The 25110-nt window shown below is 38.6% G+C and overlaps 1 protein-coding gene across 1 annotated transcript in view; it reads left to right on the forward strand.

Annotated features, from left to right (window-relative positions):
• Window positions 1-1578: 1578 nt before the first annotated feature.
• Window positions 1579-25110, forward strand: part of LOC122810136 (T-cell immunomodulatory protein-like) — a gene marked incomplete at its 5' end in the record, with an annotated part of 1692898 nt that continues 1669366 nt past the window's right edge. The window contains one exon of the mRNA XM_044081610.1: window positions 1579-1677. Coding sequence (XP_043937545.1) covers window positions 1579-1677 — 99 coding nt within the window. The remainder of the gene's footprint in view (window positions 1678-25110) is intronic.

The raw sequence follows: 25110 nt of genomic DNA on the forward strand, positions 1-25110 counted from the left end.
TCTGGGGCTCATTTGTAAAAGAGCTGTAGCTACTTCAACCTTTTTACAACTTTTTCACAGAAAGACAGCCAACTTACTGCTTCTTGGACTTGGATCGCTATGCATAAACACTGGTTGAGAATTATGAATGTTGTAACCCATGGATTGGGTCTGGTAAGCAGTGCAATGGTGTACCAACACCCTTTACGATTTGTAAAAGCTGCTACTTTGATGGTTGAGACCTTGTATGTGTTCTCACCCTATTGTGTAGTCACAGTGCTTCGTGCTTAGGGGAGATGCCCCACTCCATGATGGTGTATTTAAGAAACACTACAGCAGCTCTGTACAGGCTGGTCCCAACTACAGACTTTACTGGACCAGAACTGTGTATCTTCACTTGGTGTGCTAATGACCATACTGGTCATTTTAGATTGGGGAATCATGAGGAACTTGTCCTGATGCTAAGTTTTTATACTTTGATGTAATTGTCATGATAATGTTAATGTGTGCTACAATGTAGGACTGCTAAGATGTTTGTCACCAGGTATACATGTCTGCAGTGGGAGAAGCCTCAGAATGGTAACTAGACATTCCATTAAGACCTAATTGTTTAACAAGCCCATTCGATTTAATATACAACCTACCTTACAGTAGTGTGACACTGGAATACGTCAAGTAAGGTTGTGCAAGGGGTTGATGGCACTTTAATGTGGGATGTTGGATGCTTTCAGGATACTGCTGCCATAGCAGAAAAGCTGGATTTTTTTTATTGGTTAAATTTTGATGAAAGGTTCTGTCAGTCAAGTGGGTCTTGTCAAAACATATTATATTATTCTTAGTGTAGACGAACTGCAGGAGACACCAGCATAATTGTGATTGCCTTATGTAACTGTTGTGTAGAAGATGTATTTTTATTAATGAATTATCTTTCCATACTAAGAATTCTGGCATAATTTATATGGATGTTTAAAAAGATGTTTTGTTATTGGACCTGCATCTTTGAGGGGTATTTAATGTGCTGTAGGCTTTTCCACAAATGTGAAGTGCATGTAAATGTCACAGTGAGAAAAATGTACACAAAATGTTAGTATTTATTATTGTGAAGGAATGCTGTTTATTCCTAACTTGTATAAATAAATGGTATGTCTTACTAGATTTATGGTTGTGAATGTGGCATCATCCATAAAATGTACTTTCAGCTTCAGGTCGTAATAATGAAATAAATTATATTTACAGCTTAAAGAAGTACTAAAGCTAAATGATATAGTTAGAAGGTGAATTTACTGAGCACGATAGCTAAGAAGAATGAAAGTAAATTATTTCTGAAAAATATAATTTTTGCATTATGTTACTTTTGTGTACTAAATAAATTATCTGACATAACTGAAAGCACCTGACAAATTCTCTGTCTGTTGTGGGTACAAAGCTGTACGTATGATTAACTTTGATTTATTTGCATTAGCCTAATCCTTGATTTTTTTCTTTTTGTTGAAATCCTTGAGAGTTTCTTTTACTTTCTTGTAGAGGTGTCTGAGTAACCATTTGTTTGAATGCCGGTGGATTGTTAAAACACTGTCTTAAATCTGTTCTTTTTTAACCTTAGATGGAGATGGTCTACAGGAACACCTTCTACCAGCTTGTGAAGATGAGAACTGCAAGAAAAGTGTCATCTACCTTAATAAACCAGGATCAGACCAGGTAAGAAAGTCATTATTCTGCCTGTGTTGGAAGCAGAATGATGCTTTATAACTAGAGAAAAAGAATTTGACTTTGCTGGCACAGGGTTGCAGTGAGCAGTGTTGTTGCCCCACAGCAAGAGTTTCTTCAGTTGGATTCTCAGTCGGGGTGCCTTCTTTGTGGTGTTAGCATGTCCTCCCTGTGGTCATATGGCCTTCCTCTGGATGTTCGTTTCTTTCTAACTATCCAGCAGATTGGTTGGTAATCTTCCAGGTTGTCCTTAGGTATGCATGTAGTCTGTGGGTTAGTGTGCATGTGCTTTCAGTAGTAGGCATCTTGTCCAGAAATAGCTTCATTGTTGTGTGCCATTGGCTGCAGGGATAGGCTAGGGTATCCTTGTGACCCTGTACAGGATAAAACAAATTATCGGCATATGGATGGTTGGGTGGATGAATATTCCTTTACCTGATATGTATAACTGGCAGACATCATATTGTCAGATTCAGAAAACATTTTGATTACAGTCTGTAAAACTCATCACTAGTAAATTATGAAACTGTTTTGAATAATACTTGCATTTAAAGTTTGCAACTGAAATGTTGAAAATATGAAGCTCTTTTGAATAATGCTTGCATTTGAATATTTGTAACTGAATGGTTGAAAATAACTAACAGCTGAGAGGCCGTATTTACAATTGCATCTTATAACATTAGTGATTTTTTAGCACAGTTTAATTGCAATATTATCATATTCTTCTAATGATCATTCATTATCATATGTGAAGAAACATTCTTCTCCTGCTTAAAGGGATGTTTTGCATTCAGAACAATAGTTATTTATAGGAAAGAAAGTCATTAGGACAGAACTGTAAAAACTGAAGTACTTATAGCCACTTGACATTTTGCAGGTTAACAGTGAGCTGATTATTAACTTCATCCTTTAGTCCCGGTTTGATATAATTTAATGCCTATATACAATATAATACTGTATGATGCTTTTTTGTTTATGCAATTATCTTTTATGTAACTGCATTCCTACTTATTTTAATAAACATGTATTATTCTCTTACTCTGTATTTGCATGGCTTTACTCTGGACATGTCACTTAAACGACCAAGTCAGTTAACCAAACAGTGCTCCTAGGTCTTACTAGGGCTTACCAGGTTAAAAAAATAAATTAAAAACAAAGACAAAAAAATATGAAAGCAAATAAAAATGATCATAAAGAGAAGCAGTTATGCAGGTGGTATTGGTATTCATTACAAATATCAAAATTAAGGCTGAATTTTCAAATTTCATTCCACTGTTTTTTTTTTTCCCAATACTTGAAAGTGAAGTGCTGAAATGTCCTTGACTGTAACTTGTGCACAGAAGTGGGAAAATCTTTTTGTGAATTATACAAATTGACTTTGTATAGCTTGATGTATCTTTTTGGAAAAGGGGAGCATAGCTGTGATGGATTTGCTCATATGAAGATGTCCCTGCAGTGACATAAAGTGAAAACTGGCTCAAGAGCACTGTTGTCAGGTTACATCATTTCTTCGACATTGAAAGCAACAACTCCATTTAAATGTTTTGATCTTTAAGTAATAGTGGACAGCACAGCCTTAATGAAGAAAGGCCTATTCTGTGTTCTAAAGAAGACCATGCAGTGCCAGAATGGCATACTGGATGATGTATTAATGTGTGGCAGTCCCATAACTTAGAACATTAAAAGATAGCAAGTACAAGTGTTCTGTCTGCTTTATTGGTTAACAAAATTACATGCACAGGTTTCTTTGTTCCTGACAGTAGGGAACTGGGGACTTTACTGTCTAAAGAAAGACATAAGAAAATGGTTTGGCGCCATGAGCCCAAATGCAGTCTTTCACTTAGCCAAATTTCTTTTTCAGTTGTAATCATTTTTCTTCCTTTGCTTGTTAACCCTCTATTTTCTTGGACTGCAAAACAGACATCAGTCACAGAGTTTTGTTACCTTATCCTAACATCTCCACTGATCTGGCCCCATACTGCAAAACTGGAATTTGATAGTTTGCACAACATGTATGCTGCTGTGCATGCTGCCTGTACTTGTTACAGTGCAGGTGTTGTTTGGTCAGGAGCCCACTTCCTGCTGTATTACTCCCTAATCTCCTTCTGGGGTCAGTGTAGTGGAAGATTATGCCATCCTTTCGCCAAGATGGGCATGTATCTAACCAGTTATTGCCACTTTCCTCTTTCAGGGCTTCCAGCATCCAGATCTCTTGCTGATACCAGATCTACATCATAGTCAAGACCTTTTTCTTCTGCACCGAAGAGCTGCAGTTTTGCTGGATTCCCTGACTTTTAGGATAATGATGCAGTGTGTAAAACACTGGATAGTGCCCTACTTTTCTGGTAGATAGCTTGTAGCCACGGTGGTGCAGCGGTTAGTGTTACCGCCTCACAGCAAGAGGTTCTCTGGTTCGATTCTTGGCTGGGGTGCCTCCTGTGTGGAGTTTGCATGTCCTCCTTGTGGTTGCGTGGATTTCCTCCGAGTGCTCCGGTTTCCTCCCACATCCCAAAGACATGCTGTAGGTAGATTGGAAACTCTAAACTGGCCCTAGGTGTGAGTGTGTGCGTGTGTGTGCCTTCTGTGGAAGGTTGGGCGCCGGGCTGGCAACTCGACACTGTAAAATTCCACTGCCAATCATGTGCGGACAGGTGATCCGCTGTGGCGACCCCTAACCGGGAAAAGCCGAAAGAAGAAGAAACTTGTAGTCATTTTATTGAGAGAGTGTGTATACTTAAGGCTTTTTTCATCATAAAGTAATTGACATACTTAGGCAGGACATAGCAGTATCTGTAATTAGCAGACAGGAGGATGGAGCCTTCATATAAGTTCTGATTGTGAGGAGAAGATTTCCTTAAACTAAACATCATGGTGAAAAAGCTGGAGTAACAATACTCCCCCCCCCCCCACACACACACACACACACTCATATATATATATATATATATATATTTGTTTTACTATATATATATAAAATATATATATATATTTTTAATATATATATATATATATATATATATATATATGTATACACACACACAGACACGCACACATATATATATATATATATATATATATATATATTTATGTACATGTATGTATTTATATATATATATATATATATATATATATATATATATATCTGCGTGTGTTTGTACATGTGTGTATAGGTTTACTGTCATTTGATTAAACTAAACTTGATTAAATGGAGTGTGGATAAGGTGACATGTCCAGAGAGAATATCAAAAGCTTGAGATGCTCTTTAAGATGAGCATGGAGTGAGGGCAATGAAATGAGGACTTTATGGTTAGTTGGGAGAAGTTTGGGGCCTAAGATAGAGAAGGCATGGTTAATTTATTGGGACACCGAAGAAGTGGACCACTGTGGTTAAGACTTGGTAGACTATAACTGGGTGGTCGGCTGAATAGGTTAGAGGCAAGGGAAGTACAGGAGTGCTCTTTGAGGAGCTTGTAGAGTTGGGATCCAAGAAGCATTGTTGGACATGTAGCCAACTGGCTTTATTAAGCGTAATACAACGAAGCTCATTTCTAGGGGAGAGAGTAATAAAATAGTAGATACTGCTGTTTATAGTTTGGATGGTGGAGTTGTTTTGCTGCTGCAGTCAGTGAAATTCCATATTCAAGCTATGCTAGTAGAATGTCTTTGGCTGTGACATTCCTGGTTGGTCTGGAGAGAAAGGGGGACATTTTATTGAACTGAAACAGTAGAGAATTTTCTTTCGTATTTGTTCTAGGTGTAGGTGGTTGGAAGTTTAATGCAGGATCAAGCCACATGCCAAGGTATTTGAAGGAGATGACTTGTTCAGTGGGGCTGGTTAACATGGTCATGGATAAAAACAGTTTATGGTTTTTCTGGTTCATTACAGCCCCTAACCAGTCCACTGGAGTCCATGGGTAACCATCTCTTTCCTGTGAGAAGTCCACAGACCATTCACTCATGAATCAGAGAAACTCATTGCCAGGGGCCCTTTTCCTAGGACTTTCTCATCAGACCTACCCTGGCTAGCCAATTCAAGTTGGTTGTCCCTTGCATGGCCTAAGGTTCAAGGCCTAGGCATTAAGCAGATGTTTGTGTTCCTGAGGGAACCAGAGTCATGAGTGAAGAGGTGTACACTTAAAGCTGGTACCAGGCTGTGCAACGACCTCCGTGTTGCCCTGTACAAATGTGTGCATCATACCTCTTTACTGTCACGATTTTCACAGAATGTCCAGATTTTTGGCTCTTATTTTCAGTCTGTTCCTTATCAAATTTGTGGTTTTCTGGCAAGTCACTGGGATGATCTGAGGATTGAAGCCACTAACTAATGACATTCATTTGAGTTCAGAGTTCAAATCCTTCAGAAAATGTATGGTTTAACAAACTCTGTTATTCTAGCAACTTTCTAAGTTTATAAGAGCAATATTTAAAATATGTCCCTATTTTTGGAACTTTGTCCCCCCCATTTTGTCTGACTTTGTCAGATATCTTGTACTTAGAGGTATGGTGTGCATGAACGTACCCTACTAGTTGCCGGAGTTGTGAGACTCCATGACAGTCAGGTTGCCATGAGCAATCAGACAAATTAGAACTTTCTGTTTGTGCAGTAGGCAAAGATAGTGAGGATACAGTCCCTCCTTTGGAGAGGTTGATAAGTTGATGAGGAACAACATAGACTAGCATTGTGCTGCTGTTACTATCCCTCTAAAACATCTTGTGCTATATCTAGAAAAGAAGCATGTGTTATCTCCACTAGGAAGCTAGTTTTCAGATGGTGTCTTGCAGGTAGCCTATAGGCACCCTGGCTAAACCTCTTCAGCCCCAAGAAGGCAGATATCCTTTACATGTCCCTCTGTGCATGATAAACCCCCTTACCAGACAACCACAAGCTGAATCCCTTATGCTTTTTTGATGCAACATAGTTCCAGAAACCATAGAACTTTGTCATACTGCTGACTGACATGGAGTTTAAGGCATTGAACAGATGTGGTAGGAGAGATGTACTACTTTTGTCACTTTAGGGCATAGGCCTTTAACTGTTTATCTTGAGTGTGTAAATTCCAGTCCCATTTTACAGAGAAGGTGCTAAAAAAGCTTGATGATCTCCCCATATCTCTTTCATAGCAATGCCCTTGTCCAGATCCTGTCATTGGCTATCCTGCACACCACCTTAACTTTGCTTCACTGCTTTAGCTTGAGCTGCAGGCTGAGTAGTGTGCCTGCACAGGATGACATAGCTGAGATTATCTTCCTTCAGGGTGGAACTTGAGAAAGTGCATTCTGGATTCCCATTTTAAGGGGAATGTGCTGTTTGATCAGGATGCTCAGGACCTAGTTGACTTTCTGAAGAGAAAACAGGGCCTCACTTCTGTGGAGGTTTATTTTGATCCCCGTTCTATGTCTTCTTTTTCTTGTAACCCTAGCCAGTCGCAAAATTTAAATAAACTCCTCCATTACCTAAGCATTGCATTGAAGAGTTGATTAGTCCTGCCTCCTGCTGTGCTGGTTGAGTTATAAAGCAGACATCCCTGCTGGTTGCACCCCAGCAGTCCCAATTTTTGTTTTCAACTGCCTATGCAAGCTTTCTCTTATATCAGTTTATCTTTAACAAACGTCCCAAAGTATCAGTGGGTTCTAGATAACGTCACTGTCAGCCATGTCCTGGAACTCATAGGTCCTCTCCCATGAAGAGTTCCACTACAGACTATTCCCTGTTAACATAGCTGTTGAGACAGACCCAGACTGTGCTACTGTAAAAGGACCTTTGAGGCTTTCCCTTTTTTGGAAACTCACATCTCTTCAGCATTGTTAAGGGAGCAGAGTATAGAAATCTGACTCGGAAAGAATTCAGTTGTTTCATTCCCTTTACTCAGATGTTTATGGCAGGAAGGAAGATAACACTCCTAACTCGCATATGGCCAACTTTCTGAATACTATTAACTTCTCCTCCCTGAATGAAAATCAAAGGTCCCTGTTATCTCCTCCGCTGGAGCCTCAAGAGATCCAAGATGTTATTACCAACCTCAGCTTAGGCAAATCCCCAGGCCCTGATGGGTTCACTACCAATTTCTTTAGAGTCTTTAATCTTAAGAATTTCTTCTATTCTTTTAAAGGTATTTAACTTCATTATAAATAATGGAATTTCTGACTTGCACTGGAATACCTCGAAAACTATTCTGATCTTAAAAAACAAGCAAGACAAAGCTGATCCCCACAACTACAGATCCATCTCATTAATAAACGTTGACATAAAGATGTTATCTATTCTGGCCAACAGACTTAAAAAAGTTATGCCCTTTTTAATTTCCCCTGACCAGGCAGGTTTTATGAGTCATAGACACACTTGGGATAACACCCTAACTCTTGACTCACTAATGCAATCTGCAAAAAAAGAAAAAAACCCGATATATGCTTTAACATTAGATGCTTCCAAAGCATTTGACAGAGTAAATTGTGACTTTCTGTTCTTAACCATATCTCACTTTAGTATACCCAAAGCTTTCTCTGATATGATTAAATTACTATATAAAAAATGCTCCACCTATCTATATGTAAATAAAAGAATATCTAACCCAATTAGGATTACGAATGGAACAAGACAAGGCTGCCCATTATCCCCCTTTCTTTTTAATATCTTCATTGAACCCTTTTTCCTATATATTGCTCAGAACACTTACCACTCTATTCCCAAAGTTCTAAATAATAATATAATGTTTTCTGCTTTTGCTGGCGACCTTAATTTATATTTTCAATATCCCAACACAGACCTATGTAAAATCATAAACACTATTAATAAATTCTCTAAGGCTTCAGGTTATCAGAGCAACCATAAGAAACCACACATTTTTCCAATTAATCCTGTAAGTCATAAAACTAACTACTTTCCGGTTTCTCCCTTTCAAACATCTTTCAATCTTAGCTATCTTGGCAAACACTTTGAACACAATCAAGCTTCCATGTTTCAAAATAACCTACTTAGAACATGGACTAAAATATTACAGGACCTCCACAGATGGGAACTCATGAATCTGTCTCTTCTATCCAAAGCTGCGATTGTGAAAATGAATGTCTTGCCCAGACTCCTTTACCATTTTAACGCCTCAAATCATATGGTGTCTAATACTCTATTCTCTAAAATGAATAAAGAATTAGCCACATTTATTTGGTTTCCTAAATCAGTTAGGATGTCTTACTTTAAGCTAGCATACCCAAAAGTATAAAGGGTGGTCTAGGTTTACCAAATCTTCAACTCTATTACACGATTATTTGTGCAAATAGAATCTGGACCATTTCAAAACTTAATCGGGAAGACTATAATTCATCCCCTTCCTGGATGAAAATATGGTACCAACACATTATCACCAATAAAATTAACTCAAAAGCTTTCCCTTTTCTTTCCCCGACTGTTACTAACAATTCCAATTTATCCAGCACCCTAAAACACAAGATCAGATTATTCCAAAAACTGGCAAAAAACATCAAGCTTGATAAAACCCTTACTTTACTTCAACCCCACTTCATTTAAATCCAAACATCAAGATCAATAATATGATGATCAATCTCTCTGACTTTCCTTTTATTAAGGATATTATGGTATGGGATATTTTCAAATATAAGGATAAAACATTTTCCAATCAACAACTAATTTTTAAAGTCAATAACAAATACACGGTTATTCTCTGACAATTAAGAGAATTAATCTCATCACAATTTGCTAATCTCCTGGCCAATTGTCAAGACATCACCAGACTCTGTGAAATTATCAGAGAAAATGCTCTCCAGATCTTGCAACCTTTTGAATTTTATAATACATAACTCGGACTGCCTTTTCTCTAGTTATTGGGACAATCAAGGAATCCTTATTACAGAGGAAGAAAAATGATCTGCTATAAAAACTACCTCAGAACTATCCCCATTTAAAAAACTCATTTACACACAATTGATGATCAGTAATAACTCTTATTATACGCCTTCTGTGCTCAATAGATTTGACCCCAAAATTTCCCCTTCCTGTACTTGTTGTTCCTTTCCAAAAGCAGACCTTCTTCACATAGTTTGGTTCTGCAAACATACCCACAAACTTTGCTGTTCCTTAAAGGTACGCCTCAAGAAAATGGGATACCACAAATCCACCCTTTCCTGGGAAACAGCGATCCTTCACATCCCCATCACTAAGTTACCTAAGTTAAATCATCATGTACTAATTACTCTTTGCTCCCTTATTAAATTATATATCACTAAAAACTGGATGGACCGCACTAAACTTTGTTGGAATGGTTTCAAAGAGATGGTTTTGAAATATATTTTGGTGCAAAAGCTTATCATAAAAGGGTCCAAGAAAAAAGCCTACTTTAAAGAAGTCTGGAGATGTTTGTTTGACCAAATTCTATGTGCTTTATCTAGCTTGTAGCTTACTATCTCGGAATATAGTACAGCTCACACTTTAAGTTTTCATTCGGAGATCCACTGATATCCCTTATTTTGTAGTTTGTAAATACTGTATATAAATTAGTTTGTTTATAGATTTAGGTTGTACTATTTTTGTTATGCATATCTGTCCTTGCATACAATGTTCTGCTATTCATTCATGGATTTTTTTTGTACTGTTCTGATATTTGTGAAATAAATAAAAAGTTATTTGAAAAAAAAATATGGAACTATACATGGGTATGAATATTCAAAGTATATTGGAATAAATCAAAAGTGCAAACTTAAATAACTACTCCAAGCTGAATCAAATTAAAGAGTATGAAAAAGCAGTGGTGAATGCTAACTGGATGACAGGATATATAACGCTAAGGAATGACTGCACAGTGCAGGTGTTAAAGCCACACCTGCAGTACTGTATACCCATCTGTGGGCCATACAGAAGTAGGTAAATTAGGGTGACAGACTGATGCATTTTATATGTTAAACTATTTGCGGTAAATCAAGTCCAAAAGGGTATTATCTTTCAGACAGCTGCTACTATTTCACAAAAAGAGGTGGCAGATGACTGGAATTACTTCCTGAAAAGGCAGTAGGGCTTCAAACTTGCACCAGAGTTCTTCCAGCATAAAAAGACTACAAAGGGATAGACTACCAGTTAACTGCACTACCCTTTGGTAGCAGGAAGTCAACGCTAAGATTATCCCTAGGCTAGCGCTGTGATCAATGTTTTTGGTAAAACAGATGAAAGCGTGCCACAAAGAAGTTATTATACATTCTCAAAAGGGTGGCTTAATGGTTAAGGTGTTTGCCTTACAAACACAAGGTGCAGGGTTCGAATCTCACAAGGGATAATTGGCTAGGCTTAAAATGGCTCGCAAGGGCATTTAGCTTAGTACTAATCTATGAACCTATGAACCTATAATCAAAACAGTGCAAACAGACGTGGAATCTTTGCTGGACATTACAGAAAAGAAAAACAGTGTGCCTGTACTATTGTAACACCTACCAGTGTCATTCACTGCACTACTAGGTGTGTACTCACAAAGGTAAGTACAACAGTTTGTTTGCTTATAATACTCACACACACACAGTATACTGCAGACTTCTTACTCAGTGTATTTTAAGAATAACTATATAAATAAATGTAAGCTACTGAAAAATAGCAACTACAAATCCTGTCCCAAACACACAGCTAATCTCTCATCATACTTGTGCACTTTTAGCCTTATAAGCTTTATAGGTTCATAGGTAGTTACTAGACGTAACAGCCAAAAGGCAATTAAAGAACCAAGCCCAATTTTCCAATAGTATTAACCGATATGCTGAATGTCTGACAATAAGCAAATGAAGGGTGAGGGAATCAAACCCCGTACCCCAGAAAACAGCTTAACCGCTCACAATCTAAATCCTCGTTGTATCCTTCTCTGTAAACCTTAATTAGTCCATTAGCATTTACTACAGGCTGTTAAGTCATATACTGGCATTTATTACTGTGATTTCAGCTACATGGCTGTCAGCCTAGGATTTGTTTTAACAGATGCTGACGTGCAAAGTACTTGTGCAGATGCTGCATTTGTTTATTGCTATAATATAGTACAAAATTAAAAGAAGCAAGTTATTTAGCAATCTAGGACTAGCCAAAATGAAAGAGTAGATTGCATTGCAATTTACTTTTTGTTACTTTTTAAACAGCTGCATGTTTACTACCATGAGTACTGTACATTCAATGTGAAAGGTAAAGCAGTCTTCAAAGTCACCATCCTGAGCGTCTTTAACACAAACTGATTAAGATTTGACAGACCTAATACAGGTCTCCGTGCTTATCTTTCTGTAGTACTGGAAATGCCTCATTAGCAGCCAGGCATTACTTCTGTGTTGAAGTTAGTTGAAATTTATATCACATCAGTACACACAGTCCAGCAACTGTGACAGCTGTCAGTCTGTGTTGCAAGTATCAAGAAGCTTCCTTCTTTCCTTTTATATGCTTTCTCTTAGCTGCTGATCTGTGGATGTATGACTCCCCAAAAGAAGAGATGTAACACTGCAATAAAATTTTTGGTATAAGCTGTCTCAAAGAGGGCCGTCAAGCATAGCATGACAAAAATGCAATCAACAGAACTGGGTAGAGCTTAGCAAGTGTGAAAAATTGAAACATCACTAAAGCATTTTGGCTGAAACAAATAGACTTCTAAAACGGTGTGATATATCACTCAAACATGCAACTACATTCAAGGCATGCTTTAGCAATGAAAAAGGGGTTTAAGTTACAAATCTTTACCTCACATTTAATTTATGAATATTTTAGCAGACTGCTGAGTTAGTGAAATTTTGTGCACAGGTAATGTTTAAGCGAGTTACTTAAGAAGAAAAAAACATAACAGATTTGCCCAAAATGGAGATATTAGAATTATGCCCAGTTGTCCTGTTCTATTTTTAGAACCTTCAGTGGTATACAAAAGACATATACTACATCCTGATTCAAGGGAAAAAATGTATCTTATTTTCAAACTGAATGATGCTGAAGGAAGAATAATATCGGAATCTGTTTGTTCATATGGGTGGCATACAGACCGACTCTGAGACTACGTTACATCTGCACTCCCTGCAGGGATACCATAAGCTTCAGTCGCCATTTGTGCACCAGGAAAATTTGTCTGCTAACTGGATTTGCTAGAGCACTTTGCTTCTTAAGAGATAAACTGCAGAGAGCAGGAGATTGTGCCTGTCTGTACCAGCATCCAAAGAACTTCCCCACAGAGCTGAAACAATCTGGTGCCCCCCACCCCCAGTTTGTGTACCACATCACTGCCGTTTTGTCTCTGCTGGTTTATAGGCAACATGTAAAGACATTCTCTTAAAAGGCAGTCATGGCCTTCATCTCTTTCAAAAAAAAAATGAAAGAAACCGTGCTTATTTTAAACCTTGCACTGAGAATTACTTGAAAGGGTACCCCACCCAATGAATAATCTGAAACCTCATCAATCATTTCTTAAACTGCTCAGGAGGAAACTATGACATTCCTTCTGCATGCTGACTATGCCTATCCACTAAACATTTTTTTTTTATTTACTGAAGCCAAGATTTTAAAAATTCTGCACTGTTTCCAAATATTTTTCAGTACGCACTGAGATTTTTTCATCTGTAATCTCACATGAGCAACTAGAAAGGTGCAAGATCCCAAGGTGTTAATCTTACTGTAAATGTAGAAGTGTTTGAGATTTCTCTCAGCAAACGTTGCATTTTCAGTTGCTTCTCCTGTGTCAACAATATTTCATCTATTTTATAACAGCTGCCAGAAAAAAATTACTTTGAGTTGGATAAAGAAAGAATTTTATGAAATATGCAATAAACACCACTGTCTGCAACACAGTTAAAATAATGCTGAGATACTGAAGTCACATAGCTCAGGTTTGACTTGATATGAAAAAAGTCACATTGCTAATAGAAAATGGTGCCCATCTCCTCATAAGCAAAGGCTGGAGCTAAACATCTCGAAAATACTCTAGGGCTGTAGACCAACAAAAATGGCAGAATCCACTTGTACCAGCACCTATCTCCTGCATACAGGTCTTACTGGGCTGTGTAGATAAGTATCCTCCACATTTAGGTTTCCCTAGAAAGAATTATTCAATATGCAAGGTAAAGCCGTCTTTAAAGTCATTATCTTGAGTTTCTTTAACACAAATTGATTCAGATATGACAGATCTAATACACGTCTCTGTGTTTATATTTCTTTCATACTAGGATTCTGGAAAAACAACCTCTGTACTTTCTGATGATATACAATCCAGGGAGCTGCTTTCTTTTGAAGCAGTAAGAATACCGTTCTGATGGCATACAATCTCAAATATTGCTTTCCTTTGCAGCACTAGCTGCATTAAAAGTCAATACATTCTGTCTCAGATGAGAAACGTGGGGATGAGGTGAAATACAATTTATCAAAACTAACTTTTGAAATGGCAAGAAAAACCCACATATGTTTTTCTTAATTTTTTTTAGATCCTCTGGAGCAGACAATCAGACACCACTAGTGCCTGTCCTTGATCCCGGACACTGGGAGTCACTCCTGACCTTGTTCCAGGGAGCTAATGTAAAACTTTCTCATTGTCTGCCAGGCAGATTTTTTTTTATTTACATGCTATACCCATTTTTCTACCTCACCTTCCAACATTCAATGACTTAAGGTCTTTATGGGTGAAAATATTTGTTGGTGCGTGCCCTTGGTATTTTTTTAGCATAGGATGCATACCCCAGTATCATCAACAGGGCTGCCATCCCTGTTAATGCACTCCCCCCGGATAGGTAAGTTGATTAAAAATAAAAAAAAAAACACACATGTTCAAGTCACACTTTGCAAAAATGTCACATATAGATAAAAGCGTCCTCTCACCCATAAGAAAAGGGGTCAGAGGATAAACCAGGCAGGAGACAACAAAATCTTGTAGAAAATCAAAGCAAATGCTATGATAAATACACTCCAAAATGGCTGCCATTTCACAGTGATGAGACTATTTCCTTCCAGATCCCATGATAAAAAATGGAAGCTTTTCTCTTTAGCTGGTGATGCTGTTTTAATGGCTATTAAACTGCAATAAGTGTATTTTTAATCAAGAAGCTCTACAACAATACAACATCCAAAAGATACTTACTATAAGAAGGTAAAAGCTGCCCATGGTACATTATCTCCATGACAGAAGGCAAAATGTTGTTATATTTATATACTAAAAAGTTTACTCCGATGTCCAAGTCACATAAAAGTCAAAGTTTGGCTCCAGGGAACTGATGATACACAAAATCATAAAACACAACCCAGTTCTAGAGTCATCTCACTTTAAACTAATGACTCTTTCACAACCAAAGTTAGATGAAAGGGCTATACCAGCCTCTGGATTCGACAGCATGAAACAACTGTCATATAGACAACCTCTCCATCCATCAATCCTGCATTTTAAGCAATAAATGAAATGGCTAATTCCAAAATATTGCTGTGGAAATAGACATGAACTTTTTGCTGACCCCTAAGTGTGACGACTGCATACTGACTGACATTAATAAACGAAGAACAGTAAATGCTGCCAAATGAAAAACTATCAAAAAGTGCTGCCTGTGATTAACACTGACTGCAGTAGTGAAAACATACAGCACTGTCCATGCTAGTGGTGACAATTACTGAAGAGAATTTGGTGACAAATGCAGAAATAATTTCACAAATGCTGCTGGTAGAGCTGAAAGTTAAAACACTGTCCTTGATGCTATAAGTAGTCATAATACTGCCACACATTCAGGAAAAGAGGCTACAAATTGCAAATGAAATTACTAGGAAATAAAGCATTGTCCATCATGTTCCCATCACAGCACTAAAATCAGTGGGAATACCACTGTCCAAGGTGCAAAAACTCATGACGAGCAAGCGCCAAAGCCATTCATGGAAGATAGCCTCACCAAGTGGTGCAAAAGCCTATGATATTAATCTAAATCACAGCTCCTTTGAAGTATGGGAGATGTGCCTACAACACTATTGGCTTTGCAAAAATGCCCAGTGAAAAGACACTGTTGACATAAGAACGCAGCATCAGCTTACATGCATCAAAAGCTCAGCATTTTTTCATGACTTACATGCTAAATGGGTAAGTGAACTAGTCTACTCTAGACCATGTTCAACCATATGAGACACAAGGGCAATAGTAACAGACTATGTATACACAAAGTGGAAAGTAGCCACTTCAACCAGCATTCTTTTATTGGACAGACTGGAGAAAACCTCAGCAATAAAGGGAAAATACAGCGAAACAAAACCTACCACATATAGAGTGACTGGAAGTCTGGACTAAAGTTGTACCAAGAACTTGTGAGGCAAACATCACTAAGTTATCATAATGCTCACAGTATGTGTGCCATCAAATATTGTATAATTCAAGAGGATGAGCAAAATCCTCCCACAAGGTAATGCCACAGAAAAGCAACAACAGTGTTTGGTACAAACTCCTATGACAGTAGTAGTATTATGTCTACAAAATGTTTCAGAAAAGTAAAATCCAAACACTTTCTCATGCAACTACTTTACTGCCTTATGAACTGTTTAATACAGTAAACTGTAGCTGCAGATGGGGCAATGATAAAAATGATATTGTGAGTTGGACCACAGAGCAAGCACCACATGGTTTCAGAGAAAATAACTAAGAGGTAAAATTTGCAAGAAAGGCCAAGATGTCCATCTTCACCAACCTATATGTGTGCAACATTATGACATGCAAAATATGCTAGAGTTCACCTTGAGCACCTATAAAAAATGTACTAGGTCAAAGGTTGAAAACTTCTGCCATATCTTGCTCTCCAATAACTAGCCAACTTAACAGTGTGTGAAATGTTGAGCTTCAAGCATGTCCATTATGCTTTGTATACAGAATAATACAAGATTTAAACCCTTGTGAAGTATAGTGAGTAACTGGCACATCTTAATTACTGTCCATGTACTTTCCTGCAAAGAGTACAGCAAAGATCTTTACTAGTATTTTCCATACAGACATTACTGACAGAATTGCAAGTCTGAATATAAATCAACATGTTGCACAGTAGACTACAAACTGCTTGACTTAAAGAACGCTGTGTAGTCAGTGTCATAGGTACCACTTCTGAAAGTTTACACACAAAAAAAAATGACAGTGGTGCACTTTAGGGCTTAGTGCTGGGTTCTTTCCTATTTGGCACTTTGTTCTCAAACCTTCAAACCAACATTCCTGGTCTATGGTTATCTGATTTATAAAGGACTGTACACTGGGTGTCCTTATTTACTCGTCCACTGATTTACAATTCCTCCAACATGAGTTAGATTACGTTAACAACTTTTACAATGACATTGGCCTCAGACTAAATGTGAAAAATTTAATACAGTTGATTTTGGTAAACAAAACATTTCCATACTATACCTCAAAAGTTACAGTCCTCCAATCAGGCAATGTTGTATGGGATTTATAATCATTTGCTGACAATCTTTTCGTCACCATGTCTCCATAGTAGTTCAGAAATCCTTCATTCTGACACAACTTACTTCTAAGGCATCTCCTTTAAATGCAGACAAAGCCTTACTCCCCTTTATTCATCTCTTATCAGATTTATTATTGAATATAATGCTACTTCTAGCATGAATGTATTGAACTATATTACCGAGTGACCTCAGATTTTCCTTCCAAATCAGATCAACAATCTCAATATCATCACTTATCCAGAAAGACTGTTATCCTTTCTCCTTGTACTTGATCTTGTCTTTTACAGACTCCTCCACTGTAATATGCACATAGGCTTATCGGTCATAAAAGACCCAACCCACCTTGGTAGCTTATTCCTTTTCAGAGTAAATGGTTCAATAAATGCATGGCTAAATGAAGTAAAACTTCATCAACAGATAAACATTTGTAGACATGAGAAATTTCTTCAATGGTCCCACAATGAGAAATTTGTATCACATTGTATCCACCACATCCAGAACTAACCTTCCCTTCAGTAATACCCTTGCAGCCCTCAAGGTAAACCTGGATTATCCGATGTACAACCTCAAAATCTTCCCCAATTTATCTCATGTTTCCCTCCTTGAGGCAGATGGGAACATCTGAATCTGGATAACTGGATATGCCTGTGATCATCTTGAGACTGGATGTCTAAAACTTAGCTATGTGTCTACAAAATAAAAATCCTCACTATTTTGTTATTCTTTTATATCATTTCTGTGCAATTGCAACTGCAGTACTACATCATCAAGCAGGTTAATGAACAGTGGATGCCAATATAATCAAGCACTTGGTAACAGCACTGACTCCAACACTGTCCGTTTCTCAGTACTAGAAGCTCATGCAGGTAACAACACTACATATAAATTTAAATATCGGGAACAACTTAAGTGTAAAACTTTTAAGTGCCACTTGTTACCAAAGAAAGACTGCTACAAAATGAACATTCGCTCAAATCATTTTCAAATAATCAAGTTAAAGAAAACACTGACAGAACCTGTAGATGCTGCCAAATCGTGGCAATACTTGCTAACAGTCCATTAAACTGCAATCTTTATAACACACTATTTTTTAAATGGCACCCAGTTGCACTACACTTGTTACATGTGCAAGTCAGTGAGAAAATTAATATTCTTCCACCCTGAGTAAGCAACCATGGTATAACACCTGTACAATGGATATATTACCAAGACTCCTTTGGAGCATTTTTCATCTCACTGCAACTGCACACTGACATATACTTACTTTTGCCATCTATTTACTAACAATTAAGTGAGCCTGACTACAATGCTCCTTTTTTCAATCTCAAAGTTATAACACACTGAAAGTAAAACATAAAAAAACAAAAGACAATGTGTGGCATTAGCCAGACTTAACAGAACAACAACAGCAAGAATAGCATAACATTTTCAGCAACTCTAAGCAAAAAGAGGATATCCGCTATTAAGGAGAACCAAAACCACAGTCACATCAGAAACAATATAAAGGGAAAAAAGACCCTCAAGATATGTATCCTTGACAGTTAACTTACACGCAGCCTCATCAAACACTTTAACTCTGTAGATGTGAGAACCATTTTTGTCTAACTTGGGAGACAGCTCCAGATTTTTTGACTTTATACTGAATATGTTTTGGAAGAGAGAAAAGGACTGCATTGAGTTGAGCAATATGTTGAGATTCTCACAGGCATACATCTAACAGATCTAGTAAATCGTTCTCATGCAAGTAATGTTTTCACACATGTACAACAATCACAACTATTGTGGGTGATTAATAAAGGTTAGAGTGAGGTGTCAGCAAACTACCCACCTCAAGGTATCCATTCTGAAGTCAGAAACAGCCCTAAGACAATGTGTTTGCTCAAAGATGTGCAGCACCACATCAGGCTGCCTCCAAAGCCATGCTAAATGCTAATGAGGAAGTCTAGGGAGAGGCATATGCTAATTAGCCATGCCCCCCCCCCCAGGAACTGCCTCCAGGAAGACATCTATACATCATAGATGTAGGTCAGCATGGCTACTCCTTGCATGTCATGGTAGTGAACACAGTCAAAAGGCCAAAAAGGCCATATTCATCCAGCTCAGTAGAGAAGTGGTTAGGAAGGGTAAGCAGTGTTCAATGTATGTGATAGACTGCATGTGTAACTATGTTTCTGCCTGGGAGGTAACGGGTAGATTAGGTAGGTGTAGGTGCAGGTGCGTGTCCCTCTCCATATATGTATATGTGTGTGTGTCTGTGTGTGTGTATGTGTGTGTATGTGTATATATATATATATATATATATATATATATATATATATATACACACACACACACACACACACACACACACACACACAAACACACATGGGTGAATGGGTGAGTGTCTGAACATTACTGCAAGGGCGCTGTTTCATACACATGTGTTGAGGTAGCTGTCATACAGCCACACACCCTGAGACTAATAAGCAGAGCCTAAAACATTGAGTGGGGGAAACATCTAGCCACCCAAGATAACTTTAAAAAAGCATGCCTGAGTGGCACTCAGGGAGTGGGGGACCCACTACATGCCACAGATTACCATTTTATCATGCCTTAATGGCACTTTAACATCACATGGAGTGGAGGGGCATTAGATACTAGGGATAATTCTTATATCTTATGCCTTAAAGGCACTTCAATAGTACAGGAATGTTGGGTGGGGGGGGGGGTGGACTAGCCATCATGTATAATTCTCTCATACCATAATGGCACATTAACAGTATGGCAATCAGGAGACAGTCGAGACACCAGGGTGTACTTAACAGGATATTACATAGGAAACTCTAATATCTGGCATTTAAGTGTGACTGCAATCTACCATGATTTATGAGGGCATGAAAAGGAGACACTGGGTACATTCAGACAACTCAGGGAAAGGGTGTTGTGCCTGCAGTGTGCACGCATGTGTGTGTGTAGGTGAGTGAATGTAGATGGCAGTTTGCCTCTGTTTTCGTGATGCATCTGCCAACACTTAACTACCCCAGCAAGTGCTAATCTGCACTTTGTGGTAGTTAACACAATTCACAGACATGCATATTAGCTCATAATGAGGTTTTTCTTCTTTGTGGCTAATGTGCCCTTGAATTGCAAATAGCCCCATTTTGGAAAAAGGGCCTTTTGCCTCTGGCTGCATGCCCTGAAATGTGGATCTCAATAAATCCTTGTGCCAGTCTGTAAACCAATACATAATGAAAATTTTACTCTCAGAAAAGTACAGTTTTGTACCTACCATAAATGTAGATGTTCGAGTGTTCACACTGCTGCAGTCATCACACTTGGGTTATCTGCCGTCAGGCAGTCCCGCAGTCGGCCCGAGTTCCAAAGTCTTGGTCCGGCGTCGGTTGCTGTCACTTCTTCCCTGATGTCAGTGTGACAAGGGTATAAAAGAGGCAGCTGACGCCATTTTCGGCAATTTTTCTTGCCCTAGATGTCGGGTGCCCCCAAATAGAAAGGCAATACATAATCCTAAGTAAATTACATAAGTAGAAAACAATAGCTACAGCTGTAAGCAAATACACCATATAGAAATACATCTTAGAGATTGTATAAACAGGGAGCTATAGATAAAACCCAGGTAAAAAGAGGGGAAGGTGGGAGGGTAACCTGGACTGCAGCAGTGTGAACACTCGAACATCTACATTTATGGTAGGTACAAAACTGTACTATGCTCATCGTGTTACACTGCTGCAGTCATCACACTTGGCTTGAATCCCAAAGCTAAGGCTGGGTGGTTGGTACTAAACAGGGTTTGGAGAAGCTAGTAGGCCCTGCAAAACTGCAGTGGCAAAGCCAGCTCTGGTTTTTGAGTAAAGAAGTAAGTGGTAGTGCTCGGTGAAGGTGTGCACTGAACTCCAAGTTGCAGCTTCCAAAATATCCTTGGTTGATACCCCTCTGAGGAAGGCTGCTGATGTTGCTGTAGCCCTGGTGGAATGAGGCCTAATGTTACCAGGTACACGTTTCCCATGGTGTGTGTAGCAGAAATGGATACAATGTCCTATCAATTTTAAAATGGTCTGTTTTGATATAGGCTTTCCTTGAGATCCTGCAGCATAGGATACAAAGAGCTTATCAGATTTTCTGAAAACCTTTATTTTATCCAAGTAGAAACATAATTGCCTGTGAATGTCCAAAGAGTGTAGGAGCCTTTCCCCTTTATTCTGGGGTTTTGGATAAAAGGTGGGTAAATTAATGGTTTGGTTTAGAGCCACACTGGATACTACCTTTGGCATAAAGGAAGGGTTAAGTTCGTAAAGAGACTCTGTCTTGATGAAAAATGATGAAAGGCTCCACTGCCATTAGGGCCTGTAGCTCTGAGACTCTTCGTGCTGAAGTTATTGCTAGTAGCAGGGCAGTTTTCCATGATGTATATTGTAAATCAGCTGAAAAAGCTGTCTCGAAGGGCGGTAGTGTAAGTTTTTCCAAAACAAAATTAAGGTCCCAAGTTGGTGTTGGTGCTCTTCGGGGCGGTCTTATGTTCTTAGCCCCTCTGAGGTACTGTCTTAATAATGGATGTGAAAAAATAGGAGGATCCATGTTGTAATGAGCTGAAATAGCTGAAGTGTGGAGCTTTATAGATGAAAAGGAAAGGCCTTTGTGCAACATCTCAGTTAAATATTGCAGAATCTGAGGAATATTTGGGACAAGAGGATTTTGGCCTTTAGCCTGGTTCCAGATGCAGAATCTTTTCCATTTGTCTGAGTAGGTTTTCCTGGTGCTTCGTCTCCTGGCTTCCAGAATGACATCCGTAACAGCTGTAGAGAGAAATGTTGACTGGTTGTTTAGATAATCTGCCATGCAGCCAGATTTAAAGTCTTGAGCTGGCTGTGTAGAATCTGATTGTTTTGCTGAGTCAGCAGGTGAGGAATTTGAGGTAAAATCCATGGTGGGCCTTGAGCCATGTTCCTTAATATTGGATACCAGTGTTGGTGTGGCCAGTCTGGAGCAATGAGTATCATTTGTGGCCTCTCTAATCTGGCTTTTAGCAGCACCTTTGCCAGAAGAGGCAGCAGAGGAAAGGCATACACTGTTAGTGTTTTCCAACTGAATGAGAGGGCGTCCACTTTCCAAGCTAGAGTGTGGTATGTCCTTGTGCAAAACTTTCTCAGTTGGTAGTTTTGGGGTGAGGCAAACAGATCTATGTCTGGGCTCCCCCATTTTTGAGTTATCATTGTGAATACTTGTGGGTCTAGTTTCCACTCGTGAGAATCCATGATATTTCTGCTTAGTTTGCCTGCCAATGTATTTTTCTTTCCTGGCAGGAATTGTGCTTGTAGTTGAACTTGGTAGGTCAGTGCTGTGTTCCACAAGGTCATTGCTTGCCTGCATAGGGGGTAGGAATGCGTGCCCCCTTGTTTGTTTATGTACCACATCACTGTGGTGTTGTCTGTCTATATTAGAAGTTGTCCTAGATGTAGGAGGTCCTTGAAAGCTGTTCGGGCAGGAACTTGAAGAATGACATTGAACAACACAGATGCAATGTTATGATGAGTACATAACCTGTTTATCTGATGTCATCGTTTTCATTAATTCCTCATCTGATGGAATAGAGTTCCCAGCTAGATGAACTTTGGGTGGCCCTCATGGAAGAATATAGCAGAGTACCGAGGAGCGAAACACAGATCTCTTCCTAGAAACCAAATCCAATTTGTAAAAAGTAATAAAGGTATGAGCACTGTACCAAGGGCAGCTGCAGAAATGTCATCTATAGAAGCTCTTGAACAAAAGAGCTGAGGATACAGCCACAGACCTCGTGGAATGAGCTCTAGGAGACTTAGGCAAGGGCAATCCTCTTTTACTATATTCAAAGGGTATACACTCAATTAACCATTTGGCCACTGTAACTTTATAAACTGACATGTCCATTCTGTCAGGTTAGAAGAATATACACAACTGGTCTGTCTTCCATAAATCCCTGTTTCAATGAAGATAAAACCAAAGTTGTCTATGTATATCCAAAAGATGTACCAAAAAACTGAATGAAGCAACCTACTCCAGAATGTAAAAAGTCCAAATATTCCAAAAACAAATGACTGTAAAAAGGTTATGGTTCTAAAGATGTCTATGTTATTAAAACAGACATAAGCACTAAACTATTTTCAATAAAGCTCATTCTTCAAGTCACTCTGCCACCTGGTTGTTTGTTTTTGGAATGCATCCAAAAGATGGAACATGTACTCTCCCTTGTTTGAAAAATTTGGAAAGAAAACCAGGAGGCAATGACCTGGTTGATATTAGACTCAGAAGCTACTTTAAACAAAAAAGATGGGTTGGTCCATAAGGAAATCCTGTCTTTCTGGAAAACCAGGTGAGGAGGTTTGGAAGATAGAGCCTGGGATTTGGATACTCATCTAGAGGATGTGATAACAACTAGAAAAATGATTTACCGAGACAAAAACTTAAGGTCTGACCTGGCTGAGGGTTCAAAGGGGCCTTCGGTCAAAACATGAAGCAAAATAGTTAAATCCCAAGTAGGAGTAGAATCCTTTGGTGTAAGTCTACGTAGAAAGGTTTTGTATAATTTAGAAAAAGCTAAGTAAGAACTATTTTCAACTCAATGGAAGCTTGAAACGGCAACCAAATGGACTTTTAAAGTAGAAAAGCTAGCCCCTCCACTAAAAATGAAAGCTAAAAAATTGAGTATAGCTGGTATAGGGACAGAAGAGGAGTCCAGATTCCTCTTAAAACCTGACTAATCTTTTACCTCTTCTGTGCTTTTCTAATACTCTGAGCTTTCCTACTACTTTATTTTCTTTCTCTCTTTTTGTGAGTCTGCTTCAATCTATCTCCCTAGAGTTTTTTTGTCTGTTTCCTCTTTCCCCTTTGTTAATCTCTCTCTTCCATTCTTTTTACTTTTCCTTCACTTTTCTTAAACTGCTTCCCTTCCTCCTCTCCTACGATAGAGTTTCTCTTTCTCCTTTTGGTACTAAGATTAGTTCTATAAATTATTATAAATCAATTTTTGCTCTCTGCTTTATGCCTTGTTCTTGATGTTATTACAGCTAATACTGTTATCCTTAGAAATGTGATTTTTTATGTGTATACCTGTAATTGGGTTCTATTTTTTTTATTGTCTCGCCATTTATGATGATTTGTCAATTTGATTGTCTATTTTTGACCATTTGTTAAAATTTATGTGGAGCTTTTCTCCCCGGGCCTCTACTGAAAATGGAAATATATCCAGCTAGACTAGCCCGGTCAACAAATGTAAAATAAATAAAATAAAATAAAATAAATAAGAGCCCCAGAAGAAAAATCTCTTCCATTTACTTTTGTAAATCTTTCTAGTAGAAGCCTTTTGAGAAGATAACAAAATATGACGGACCAGGAAGGAGAGCCTGGGCTGTCTAGCAATCAGTGGAACTGGAGAAACCACGTGGTCAACTTGAGGCCTGTTATGTCTAGATACATCATACATATCACGTGAGACAAACGGTCTGGATCAGGATCCAGTATCCAGAGTGGATGTAGAGGTTGAGGCCAGAGAAATGGGAACCAAACCTGACAAGGCCAAAAAGGTGCAACGAGAATAACTGTGCTCTTCAACCAGTATGCTTTTTGTAGAAATTTGGAGATGAGAAGTAATTAGGGGTAGGAAAAGAGAACACCTGAGAGCCAGTCATGGACTAGAGCATCTTTTGGTGACTCCCCTGTTGGAGGGATCAGGGCAAAGAACCTGCTGCACTTGACGGGAGAAGTGAAAATGTCACATCATGACTGGCCCCATCAACAGAAAATTCTCTCTGCCATCTTTACAGTGAGAGACCACTCGTGAGGCATCAGAATGGACCTGCTTACTTTGACTACAATCACGCTGGCTTTCCCTGGTATATGCACTGCTATAAGAAAGCGGCCAGAAGAGACTGCCCACTGCCACACACACATTGCTTCTTGACGCAGTGGATATCATTCGGTTCCTTCCTGTTTGTTGAAGTATCAGACTACAGACATATTTTCTGTCTGAACAGCAATCATCC

The sequence above is a fragment of the Protopterus annectens genome, chromosome 8.part1, assembly GCF_019279795.1.
Source record: "Protopterus annectens isolate FY-2018-M chromosome 8.part1, PAN1.0, whole genome shotgun sequence".
NCBI lineage: Eukaryota > Metazoa > Chordata > Ceratodontiformes > Protopteridae > Protopterus > Protopterus annectens.